The 13,039-nt window shown below is 41.5% G+C and overlaps 1 protein-coding gene across 1 annotated transcript; it reads left to right on the top strand.

Moving 5' to 3' along the window:
* Positions 1 to 81: 81 nt before the first annotated feature.
* LOC103452031 (non-functional NADPH-dependent codeinone reductase 2-like) lies at positions 82 to 11,042 on the top strand. Its single transcript, XM_008391502.4, has 4 exons — positions 82 to 551; positions 1,391 to 1,628; positions 1,740 to 1,919; positions 10,697 to 11,042. Exons 1-4 carry the CDS (start codon positions 226 to 228, stop codon positions 10,925 to 10,927), a joined length of 975 nt encoding a protein of 324 aa, XP_008389724.2. The 5' UTR covers positions 82 to 225; the 3' UTR covers positions 10,928 to 11,042.
* The last annotated feature ends 1,997 nt before the right edge of the window (positions 11,043 to 13,039 follow it).

The following is a 13,039-nucleotide window of genomic DNA, read 5'->3' as shown; positions in this document are numbered from 1 at the left end:
CATTAAAAAAAGTAGTCAAATGGAATTTGGTTAGCCTTTGAGAGTTATATAATCGTTGACGATTCAGTTTTGTAATGAAGCATTAATAAGGGAGTTCGAGAGTTACATAATCGATGACGATTGCAGACCCAAAAATACCAGAAAATCTTGTGGTTTAAAAGCAAACTTCACCTGGAACTAAAAATAAAAAAAGCAAACTTCAATTCAATACTCGAGTTTTCAAAGATGGCGGCAGCAACCCAAATCCCGGAAGTGGTGCTCGACTCCTCCGCCGGCCCCAAAAGCATGCCCGTGCTCGCCTTCGGCACGGCGGCCGACAACTTACAGCCTGACACGTTGAAAATGGCAGTGGTTGAGGCCATCAAGCTCGGCTACAGGCATTTTGATACGGCTTCGATATATGGCTCCGAGCAGACTCTGGGCGAAGCCATTAAGGAAGCTCTCAAGCTTGGCCTTGTTGATTCCAGAGACCAGCTCTTCATCACTTCAAAGCTGTGGTGCAATGATGCTCACCCTGATCATGTCATTCCTGCTATCAAGAAATCACTTCAGTAAGTACTAAGTAGTAATGGAAAATCACTACTTATCTATATCTGATTGCGACAGTATCTCAAACTAATTATATACTGTTTCGAATGAAAGTTAAAATGCATTGTTGAGTATAATTGATTTTAAATAATGTAACGGTAGCATTCCATGTGTAGGTAAATTTTTTGTGTCCAACAGTCGAATTTTGGAACCCTTGCACTAAAGTTTGTACTTGGACCAAGTGCCTCCCGAAAATAGACTAGAGATGTTAGATTTTTAGGACTCTGCAATAAGGAGTTGTGAGAAAGTGACAAAGTCCTACATCGGTGATAGACTAAATCATGTAAGGGTTTACAAGAGATTGAGCTACTACCATATTACTAATTGGTTTTATAGTAGAACCTCAATTTCTTCATTCATCTGAACAGGTTGGCCTATGTGTGAAGCTCAATGGCCACACGTGCTCCACGTTACCCCGATTGTATTGTCCATATGTTAGGCTTGAAAATTCACCACATGTGAAAGAGTGTGAGAATGTGAGGACAAAGTCCCACATTGGTGAGGAACAATTGATTTTATAAGAGATTGAACTAATTTTCATATTGTCAATTGATTTTATATTGGAACCTAAACCTTCTTCAATTGTCGCGTGAAGTCGAATTAACTAAAAAGGCGTGTGTGTTTTTGCGAGAGAAGGGGCATGTTGCCCTAAAGTATTTCTCAATAGAAAGACTCGTTCATTTGTTAGTAGGTTGATCAGTCCACCTAGTTTAACTCTCGAACACAATAATTTCTTCTCAAAACATCACTTGGACGAAATGGAGTTTATTAGGTGATGATTTGATTGTATGATAATGTGCAGGAATCTTCAATTGGAGTACCTTGACTTGTATCTGATTCACTGGCCTATCAGTGCCAAGCCAGGAGAATTGGTGCTCCAATTAGTTGACCTTATGCCTATGGACTTCAAAGGTGTGTGGGCAGCCATGGAAGAATCTCAAAGACTTGGCCTCACCAAATCCATTGGAGTCAGCAACTTCTCTAGCAAAAAGATTGAAAATTTATTCACTTTTGCTTCCATTCCTCCCTCTGTAAATCAAGTAAGTCCATTTTTCAACCTACTGTATTGCTTCATTTGTGTCTGAAAATTGATTTTTTTCCCCCTTTTTTCAGTCTTTAATATGTTAGTGTGTGTGCATGTGTAAATATAGGTTGAGTTGAGTCCATTCTGGCAACAGAAGAAGCTGAGAGACTTCTGCAAAGACAATGGTATAGTGGTGACTGCATTCTCTCCTCTGGGTGCAATTGGTTCCAGTTGGGGCACCAATCATGTTTTGGAAAGCAAAGTGCTTCAGGATATAGCAGAGGCTCGGGGAAAGACTGTTGCTCAGGTTCGGTCACATTTTTTTTTCTTGATGATATTTTGGGTCGGGGTTGTGTGGCTAGATACAAGTTATGAATGTGAATGGGGTTAATCCGGAAAAGTACCACAACAATATTCAAGTTAGGCACTGTATAAACAACATTGATGCCTTTTGAGATAAAAATTACATGCATTGGATGCCTGTGTATACGTTCATTGAGCCTAATCCAACTCAGTATTAGACTTGAGTGATTAAACTGGTGCCAGCAGGGGCGAATTTGATGAAGAGCCAGGGGGCTCTCAGTTTTTTTTGGGTTCAACAAATATACACTTCATTTTTCGTGAAAGAGACGAGTGCAATAAAAGCTAAACAACATCGACATTTTTCTAGTACAACTCTCACTCGATTCTCATCCAAGACCACTAAGGAAAAAAAGTATATGTTCTTAGCGAAACGACACCATTTTTTTAATAAAGTTTAAAGTTAGTCATTTTTTCTTAAAATAATAAAAGACTCATTAACCATTCATTTTTCCAGTCGTCTTGTAAATTTGAGCTCCCAGCCCTATACATATTTGATTTACTCTTTGTTTGGCCTATAACAATATTGACCTAAAGACACAATTAAAGAGCACTAAATAATGGGGATGTACACTAAGCACACGATAGTATGGATCGGTTAAGTGCTCGATGAAATGCCTCATCGAAAACATTGAAAAATAAAATTTGGCGTTGCACAATATTGTTTGGATGCAATGAGGATAGCCTGCATCCACCACTACTTAGTCATGTCTCTGGTGAGCTAACTTTCTAGCCTCGCCACTAAGTATCGATTGGGTAAGACTTAATGGTTGTTTGCACAAAATTCATGTGGTTTGTGTAGTTTATGTAAGGGAATATCTAGGAAGTAGGAAAAAATAAGCATATACAAACATGATTAACAATTTCTCAATCAAAATTAGGAGTAGTACCCACTACTAATTTTTATATGTTAGAACGAGAAACGGTGTTGGCATCATCGTGGACAAGACCTTGGTACAAGATGTTGTAGATGTCAAGAGGGTAGGAGATAGAATCATGGCAATCAAGATTGTAATAGGACAAGAACTTATCAATGTGATTAGTGCGTACGCACCTCAAGTAGGGTTGGATACGAGTTCGAAGGAGAAATTTTGGGAAGATCTTGGAGACTTGGTGCAAGGAATTGCTCAGACAGAGAAGTTATTTATAGGAGGAGACTTAAATGGACACGTGGGCAGGGAGACAGGCAACTATGGAGGTTTTCATGGTGGTCATGGTTTTGGGGAGAGAAACGAGAATGGGGAAGCTATTTTGGATTTTGCAATGGCATATGATCTCTTCTTAGCCAACACCTTCTTTAAGAAGAGAGAAGAACATGTGATCACCTACAAGAGTGGGTCGTCAAAAACACAAATAGATTTTCTTCTAATGAGGAAAAGGGATCGTATAACTTGTAAGGATTGCAAAGTTATACCAGGAGAGAGCGTGGCTAATCAACATCGCTTGTTGGTGATGGATGTACATATCAAAAGAGTAAGACAAAAGAACAAGACTTGGAAGTGCCCAAGGACTAGATGGTGGAATCTAAAAGAAGAAAAACAAGTCATTTTCAAAGAGAAGGTAATCACCCAATATGTGTGGGATAAAGAGGGGGAAGCTAGCCAAATGTGGGATTCCATGGCTAGTTGTATCCGAAAAGTAGCAAAAGAGGTATTAGGAGAGTCCAAGGGCTTTGCCAAAGGAATCTTGGTGGTGGAATGAGGAGGTACAAACAAAGGTGAAGGCTAAGAAGGAATGTTGTAAAGCCTTATACAAGGAGAGGACCGATGAAAATGGTGAAAGGTATAGAAAAGCGAAGCAAGAGGCGAAGAAAGCTGTCAGAGAAGCTAAGTTAGCGGCTTACGACGATATGTATAAACGACTAGATACCAAAGAAGGAGAGTTGGATATCTATAAACTATCTAGAGCAAGGGAAAAGAAGACAAGGGACCTAAACCAAGTGAGGTGCATCAAGGATGAGGATGGAAAGGTTCTTGCTACAGAGAACGCGGTTAAAGACAGATGGAGAGGTTATTTTCATAATCTTTTCAATGAAGGACATGAAATGAGTGCTTCTTTAGGGGAGTTGAGTAACTCAGAAGAGTGTAGAAACTACTCTTTTTATCGTCGAATCCGGAAGGAAGAAGTGGTTGTAGCTTTGAAGAAGATGAAGCATAAAAAAGCAATAGGCCCAGACAATATACCAATCGAAGTGTGGAAACTTTTGGGAGAGACAGGTATAACATGGCTCACTGACCTTTTCAATAGGATTTTGAAAACGAAGAAGATGCCAAATGAGTGGCGAACGAGCACTTTGGTGCCTATCTACAAGAATAAGGGCGACGTACAAAATTGCATGAACTATAGGGGTATTAAGCTAATGAGTCATACAATGAAGCTCTGGGAGAGAGTCATTGAGCATAGATTGAGGCAAGAGACACGGGTTTCGGACAACCAATTCGGGTTCATGCCAGGGCGCTCAACCATGGAGGCAATCTATCTCTTACGAAGATTGATGGAAAGATATAGAGATGGGAAAAAGGATTTACACATGGTCTTTATAGATTTGGAAAAAGCGTATGATAGGGTCCCAAGAGACATTCTTTGGAGGATTTTAGAGAAGAAAGGAGTACGAGTAGCATATATCCAAGCTATAAAGGATATGTATGAAGGAGCAAAGACTGCCGTAAGAACTCATGAAGGACAAACCGAAAGCTTTCCCATAACTGTAGGATTACATCAAGGCTCATCCTTAAGTCCTTACCTTTTTGCGTTGGTAATGGATGAGTTAACAGGACATATTCAAGATGATATTCCTTGGTCTATGCTTTTCGCAGACGATATAGTGTTGATAGATGAAACTCAGGAAGGGGTAAATGCAAAGCTTAACCTTTGGAGAGAAGTGTTGGAATCTAAAGGTCTTCGTCTAAGCCGATCAAAGACAGAATATATGGAGTGCAAGTTCAGTGCAAATGGAGGCCAAAACGAGTTAGGGGTGAGGATCGGAGATCAAGAAATACCAAAGAGCGACCGTTTTCGTTACCTAGGATCTATCTTGCAAAAGAACGGAGAATTAGATGGAGATCTCAACCACAGAATACAAGCTGGATGGATGAAGTGGAAGAGTGCATCCGGCGTGTTGTGTGACCGCCGTATGCCACTGAAGCTCAAGGGAAAATTTTATAGGACGGCAATAAGGCCGGCGATGCTGTATGGCACAGAATGTTGGGCGGTGAAGCATCAACACGTACACAAAATGGGTGTAGCGGAGATGAGGATGCTTCGTTGGATGTGTGGGCACACGAGAAAGGATAAGATTAGGAATGAGGATATCCGGGGTAAAGTAGGAGTAGCCGAAATTGAAGGAAAGATGAGAGAAAATCGGTTACGGTGGTTTGGACATGTGCAAAGAAGGCCTACTGACGCTCCGATTAGAAGATGCGACTATGGGACAGAGGTTCAGGGCCGAAGGGGTAGAGGAAGACCTAGGAAAACTTTGGAAGAGACTCTAAGAAAAGACTTAGAGTACTTGGATCTAACGAAGGACATGACTCAGGATCGAGCACAATGGCGTTCTAAGATTCATATAGCCGATCCCACTCAGTGACTTGGATTTTCCAAGTCTCCAACCGAGAAGTTTTCCTCACTCGGGAAATTAAGGGAACACTACCCCAACCTACATGCTCCACTCAGAAAGCTTCAACATACAAGCTTCAACAAAAGAAAATTCAAAGAACTTAGCGAAGAAGGCTTTGGTGTATTTAACACAATACGTTGAAATGAAGGAAAGCTTATTTATTGATATCCCCGATAAGCTACAAATATGTACATATACATGAGTCAAAATAAACACACAAGAGGGAGCCTTCACAAAGGTTGCTTAGGAGAAGTCTCAGCAGTCGGTAGAGCCCCAGAAAGAGAAGGCACCGGAGGGGGATCATTTGGAGCCTCAGTACTGGACAGAACCCTGGAAGGAGGAGGCATCAGAGGTTGATCATTCGGAGCTTCATTACGTGGTACAGCCCCAGAAGACGAAGGCAATAAATGCCTTTGGAACAAACCCACAAATCTCTGATGATCAAGTAAAACCTGACCATCAGTTTCCTTCATCTGGTCAAGCTTCCTCTTCATGTTTGTAGCATAGTCATGTGCGAGCCGGTGCAACTGTTTATTCTCATGCTTGAGCCCTCTAATCTCCTGTTTGAGACTCATCACTTCAGCCGCCAATGATTCAACTTGGCGGGTTCGAGCAAATAGGCGTTGGGCCATATTAGACACAGAACCTGCACACTGAACAGTGAGAGCCAGCGAATCCTTAACAGCTAACTCATCAGACCGTTTGGAAAGTAGTCTGTTATCTTTGGGAGTGAGAAGGTTCCTGGCCACCACCGCAGCGGTCATATCATTCTTCATCACGGAATCCCCAACGGTAAGAGGACCAGTAGGGGAGACGAAGGATGGGCGCCATATGTTGTCTGGAGAAGGCGGGGCTGCCTCTTCAACAAGGTTCAAGTCAAAACGACGGTCGGAGGGGCCAGACATTTTCAAAGGTGTTGAAGAGAGAAGAGGTCGGACAAATCAAGATCTTAGAAGTGCAAGAATGAAGCTTCTACTAGTGGAGATTCAAGTGTGCTTTGGAACTTAATGCCAGCCCCTATAAAAATCTGCACTCGACGGAGCTTCAGAAATCGAAGAGGCGCCTGCTCAGAAATCGAAGAGGCGTTTGCTTTCTCAAAAGCTGGGCTGCTTAGAGATCACGAGGGTTGATCTCAGAAATCGAAGAGGCGTTTGCTTTCTCAAAAGTTGGGCTGCTCAAAGACCACGAAGGCCGATCTCAGAAATCGACGAGCCGCTCGCTTTCTCAAAAGCTGGGCTCCCCAGAGACCACGAGGGCCGATCTCAGAAATCGAAGAGGCACCTACTTTTCCAGCCTTGTCAGCACCTGTCACACGCACACTCAGCTTTGCGGAAATTATGGGCATTCTGTCGAAGACTTCTGGGGAAGTAGAAAACACATGAATCTTACTGTTCAATCACCCACTTCCCACACGCAACAATAGCTCATGGGTACCACAGATAACTTTGCCAAAGTTCTCTGCCAAAGTTGAGCACGTGAAGCTTGCAGCTCCCACTACATCGCTCTGACCAAGAAGGGTAAAAGAATAGCAAAAAAACAGCACTAACAAAGTTTAGACCCATAAATTTTGAAGGTCTAGCTACCATATTATTACCCACAAGGGTAAAGGAACAGTACCACTACTGGATAATTGGAAAGTCCCTGTGTGTCAACCTCTGTGCTTCGTGGCAAGGTAGACTAGCAAACATGTCCAACCTTTACTCACATTCGAGAAAACACTCCCAATAAGATTGCTTGCTCCAAAATCGAAGAGGCACCGTCCTCCGAATCTCGAGAGCCAGACTCCCAACATGACTACTTTCTTAAAAATCGAAGAGAGGGTAAAGGAACAGTACCATTGCTGGATAATTGGAAAGTCCCTGTGTGTCAACCTCTGTGCTTCGTGGCAAGGTAGACTAGCAAACATGCCCAACCTTTACTCACATTCGAGAAAACACTCCCAACAAGATTGCTTGCTCCAAAATCGAAGAGGCACCGCCCTCCGAATCTCGAGAGCCAGACTCCCAACATGATTACTTTCTCAAAAATCGAAGAGACACTGCTCTCCGAATCTTCGAGAGCCAGACCCCCAGCATGATTGCTTTCTCAAAAATCGATGAGGCATCGTTCTCCGAATCAATCGAAGAGGCGCTCGCTTTCTCAAAAGCTGGGCTGCTCAGAGACCACGAGGGCCGATCTCAGAAATCGAATAGGCACCTACTATTCTAGCCTTGTCAGCACCTGTCACACGCACACTCAGCTTTGCAGAAATTATGGGCATTCTGTCGAAGACTTCTGGTGAAGTAGAAAACACATGAATCTTACTGTTCAATCACCCACTTCCCACACGCAACAATAGCTCATGGGTACCACAGATAACTTTGCCAAAGTTCTCTGCCAAAGTTGAGCACGTGAAGCTTGCAGCTCCCACTACATCGCTCTGACCAAGAAAGGTAAAAGAATAGCAAAGAAACAGCACTAACAAAGTTTAGACACATAAATTTTGAAGGTCTAGCTACCATATTATTACCCACAAGGGTAAAGGAACAGTACCATTGCTGGATAATTGGAAAGTTCCTGTGTGTCAACCTCTGTGCTTTGTGGCAAGGTAGACTAGCAAACATGCCCAACCTTTACTCACATTCGAGAAAACACTCCCAACAAGATTACTTGCTCCAAAATCGAAGAGGCATCGTCCTTCGAATCTCGAGAGCCAGACTCCCAACATGACTACTTTCTCAAAAGCGAAGAGAGGGTAAAGGAACAGTACCATTGCTAGATAATTGGAAAGTCCCTGTGTGTCAACCTTTGTGCTTCGGGGCAAGGTAGACTAGCAAACATGCCCAACCTTTACTCACATTCGAGACAACACTCCCAACAGGATTGCTTGCTCCAAAATCGAAGAGGCACCGCCCTCCGAATCTCGAGAGCCAGACTCCCAACATGATTACTTCCTCAAAAATCGAAGAGACACTGCTCTCCGAATCTCGAGAGCCAGACCCCCAGCATGATTGCTTTCTCAAAAATCGAAGAGGCATCGTTCTCCGAATCTCGAGAGCCAGATACCACAGACCACTTTTTCAAAGTGCTCTGACAGAGTTAAAACATGTGAAACTGGCAGCTCCCACTACCGTGCTATGACCAAGCAGGGTAAATGAATAGCATTACTACTTGTTGTTAGGGAGACTCCTATATATGTCGACCTCCATCCCCAACGGACAGGCAGACCTGCAAAAATGCTCAACCCTTCATCATATCTGAGAGGGCACTCCCAACGAAGCCTTTCGAAATATTCAGCTTTCTTTCCCCCCGATAATACCTCTGCAAACAAGCTATACTAGAGCAAGAATATCTCATATCATCAGGGTTAAAAGCAAGAGTATCCCATATCATGCTTTTTCCCTGTCTTTTCCTTTGGCCTTGTTTTTACCTGCAAGACAAGGAGAAAGAGAGCAATCAGTCAGCACTTGGAATCAAGCTTCCAGCCAGGAACTGACTGTCTGGAACCCCTTACCTGATTACTTACCTGGCATTGCTCTCGAGTACTCATCTTCAACATCTTATGTTTCCAGGGAAGATTCCGCATCTGCTTGAGGAACAGATAGGGCAAGTGCGAAGGATACAAGGAAGCATGTGGAGACAAGCGTAACAGCACATGTGCCGATACATCCATTACTCTGTCAAAAGCAAAAGTATCCCATATCAGCAGGGTGGAACGTACTCTAGATTTGATGGACTTGTTTTGACCCTCAAATTCTTCAATTGGCCTTATACTCTGGAGGAAACCAGAAAACCCTCCAGCTCAGTTCAAGAATAAGCCTGTGGAAAGTTACTTCTTCAAAAGCAAAAGTATCTCATATCATCTCTTCTCATTTTTCTTCTCTTTATCCTTCATGCTGCTGCAAGATGGGGAGAAGGTGAACAATCAGTCGGAGCTCTGATTGCTTACCTTGTCTGTCACCTCTTTCAGCAGACCCCCTAGCTCGGCGACTTGGGGGACTCCTACTATATGGTTTGTATCGCGCTTGACCAAGCTTGAAACTACAAGTAAGCTTCAAGTGAAATTGATACATTACCTTGTGCATCTCCACCAGTTAAAGATACCACCCCTGGATGGAGGAAGAGTACTTCCAGAGAAGATGCCACATCTACCTATGAGACAGATAAGGCAAGTCAAGACGACACCACACTCCGATACTTAGAAGTTTCGTGATTACGAGATCATTCTCCCACAATATTTCCTAATGTCATTTGTACTAAATCATTCACTTGTACTCATTAAAGGAGAGCTTGAACCCATGTACTTGTGTAAACCCTTCACAATTAATGAGAACTCTTCTATTCCGTGGACGTAGCCAATCTGGGTGAACCACGTACATCTTGTGTTTGCTTTCCTATCTCTATCCATTTATATACTTATCCACACTAATGACCGGAGCAATCTAGCGAAGATCACAAAAAGCGACCGTTTTCGCTACCTAGGATCTATCTTGCAAGAGAACGGAGAATTAGATGGAGATCTCAACCATAGAATACGAGCTGGATGGATGAAGTGTAAGAGTGCATCCGGCGTGTTGTGTGACCGTCGTAGGCCACTGAAGCTCAAGGGAAAATTTTATAGGACGGCAATAAGGCCAGCGATGTTGTATGGCACAGAATGTTGGGCGGTGAAGCATCAACACGTACACAAAATGGGTGTAGCGGAGATGAGGATGCTTTGTGGGATGTGGGCACACGAGAAAGGATAAGATAGGGAATGAGGATATCCGAGGTAAAGTAGGAGTAGCCGAAATTGTAGGAAAGATGAGAGAAAATCGGCTCCGGTGATTTGGACATGTGCAAAGAAGGCCGACTGACGCTCCGGTTCGAAGATGTGACTACGGGACAGAGGTTCAGGGCCGAAGGGGTAGAGGAAGACCTAGGAAAACTTTGGAAGAGACTCTAAGAAAAGACTTAGAGTACTTAGATCTAACGGAGGACATGACACAAAACCGAGCGCAATGGCGTTCTAGGATTCATATAGCCGACCCCACTTAGTGGGAAAAGGCTTTGTTGTTGTTGTTGTTGTTGTTGTACATTTTGTGAATCAATGGACTGAAACTTCGTGAGTTTTTGGTAAATTTTGGCAGGTTTGCATTAGATGGGTATACCAAATAGGGGCAACCCTAGCTGTGAAGAGCTACAACAAGGAGAGGTTGAAGCAGAATCTGCAGGTGTTTGACTGGGAGCTATCAGAAGACGATCTTGCGAAGATCAATCAAATCCCACAGAAGAAGATGCTGCCTAGAGAAGACTTGGTTGCGACTGATGGATCATCTCCATACAAGTCTGTTGAAGAATTATGGGATGGAGAGATTTAAGCGTTTCTCACCTTGTTGTGTTTGTCTGCGTCTAAATAAAAGCACGGATATAAGGATGTGCAGAATTGTTCAACATCATAATTATAAGAAAAAACTCGTATTATTTCCATTATTACCAATTGATTCTAGAATTTGAAACCACAACTTTCTTCAGCGAAGGTATTGTGAAATAGGATTATTCTCTTTCTTACTTTTCAAAAAGTATTCCTTTCTTCTATTTTTTACGCTGTCGTTGAACAACGTAATTCGTTACAAAACTTTTGCCAACTTCATATCCTCCTTAGTTTCTTGGTTTCGAGAAAAATATTTTTTATGGGATGAAGGCCCACTTCTTTCGCAAACTTTATAACAACTATATTCGTAGTCGGTACATTTTGGGACAACTATATTCAAATTCCTCAATGTTTGAATATTGTCAGCATTGATTTAACCCAGACCAACCCTAAAATTTGTGGTCGAGTTTCTTTGAGGAACCTATATACGCATGAATTGCTCCTTTTCCTCGTGGCCTAATTTGCGTAGTTTACAGGACCGGATCACTAGCTCGTTGCCCATCCTGGGATGTCCCTTTAAATCTTTACTTTTTTTTTTTTTAACAAATGATATTATCTATATTAAAAAGAGGCATGAATTTAGCCTCACAATGAGCTAGTAATAATGTGGTTCAAATTCGTCTTTGGTGAAAATCAGATCTAAGATTTCTCACTTACAAATGAAGAGGAATATCACTAGACCGTACCTCTTAAATCTTTACTTAGTTCCGAGTTCCCACATCCTTGCCCTTTGCCCTTTGTTGTCCTGTCTTTTGAATACATACAATATTATTCATCCCTGCTCTCTTTTTGGTCATACAGAACATCACTTTAAATCATATTTTGTAAATCAAATGATGTGATGATTAATTATTAAATATCGTTTCTAATAATTTAAGAAAGAATATAACAATCAATTGTTATATCATGTTATTTGTAAATATGATATAAAAAAAAATGATCTCGGTAACATCACCCTATCCCTTCAAATTCTAGGCAACCCTTTTTCGATAATACCATCCGTACAACATGCAGCCTTGACATTTCTCATGAGCCACATGGGCGATGAGTCTGACAACATTATTATCAACTAATTACTAAAGTGGAAGTTAGCTAATTGTAATTAGTTTAGTGAAAATCATCTTTGAGTATTAAAAAATTTTGAAAAATGAGTAGTCAACTACTGCAGGTGCAGGGCATGCAGCCGCTATATTAATAAAGAACAATAGGGGCACGATGAGTACTCTACTAGCACTAGAACTACCTATCTACCACGCTACATGTTGGCTTCTTTTTCGGAGCAACTCCAGCTATTGGTAGCTAGCGTGTGAAAAGGCATCCATGATTTTTCAATTGGTGCACCCGTGGGGCATGATTGCTGGTGATTTACAAGAGGCAATATCATACAGTATATAAGGCCAAGGATTGTCTGTCCTCTTATTTTTCGTGCCTTTATGTCTTATGTGATTACTGTTAAGTCATGTTAACATTATATATATATATATATATTTATTTATAAAGATAATAAGACAAAAATAAATAGTAACGTAAAATATTGACGTGCAAATAGGAGGGCACGAGAAGTGGGAGGACAGGCAATCCTTGTTCAGTATATAAGGAGCCAACGGGATCCTCTCCGGATCCTTTTGGTGAAGATTATGAGAATCTGTAAATCGTGTTCATTTATTATATATCATGCAATTAGTTTTTATCAAGTACTATTTGTATTTAATTTTAAATAAAAATATTTAAAATAATTTCTGACCTCTTGTCCTTATAGAATCCAAATCCTCGCCGGATCATTTTTGTGAGAATCTCGAGGATTTGTAAATCGTATTCGTTCATCATATATGATGAAATATTATAAAATGTGGTTTTTAAAAGTGTGATTTTTATGTATTTTATGCCACTTCGTAGTTTAGCATTAGTTTTCATATTAATATTATAAAGGAAATTTTAACGAAAAGTTTTCGGTACTGTTCACTTTAATGAAAAACTATATCAAACACATAAGGTTGCGGAGAGTTTGTAGAGAGTTTCATTTTTGACAGACTCATCTATAAAATAGCAAACAAGCTCG

The sequence above is a fragment of the Malus domestica genome, chromosome 13 (assembly GCF_042453785.1).
Source record: "Malus domestica chromosome 13, GDT2T_hap1".
Lineage (NCBI taxonomy): Eukaryota > Viridiplantae > Streptophyta > Magnoliopsida > Rosales > Rosaceae > Malus > Malus domestica.
Note: the sequence above shows the minus strand (reverse complement) of the source record. Positions and strands in the feature narration are given on the sequence as shown.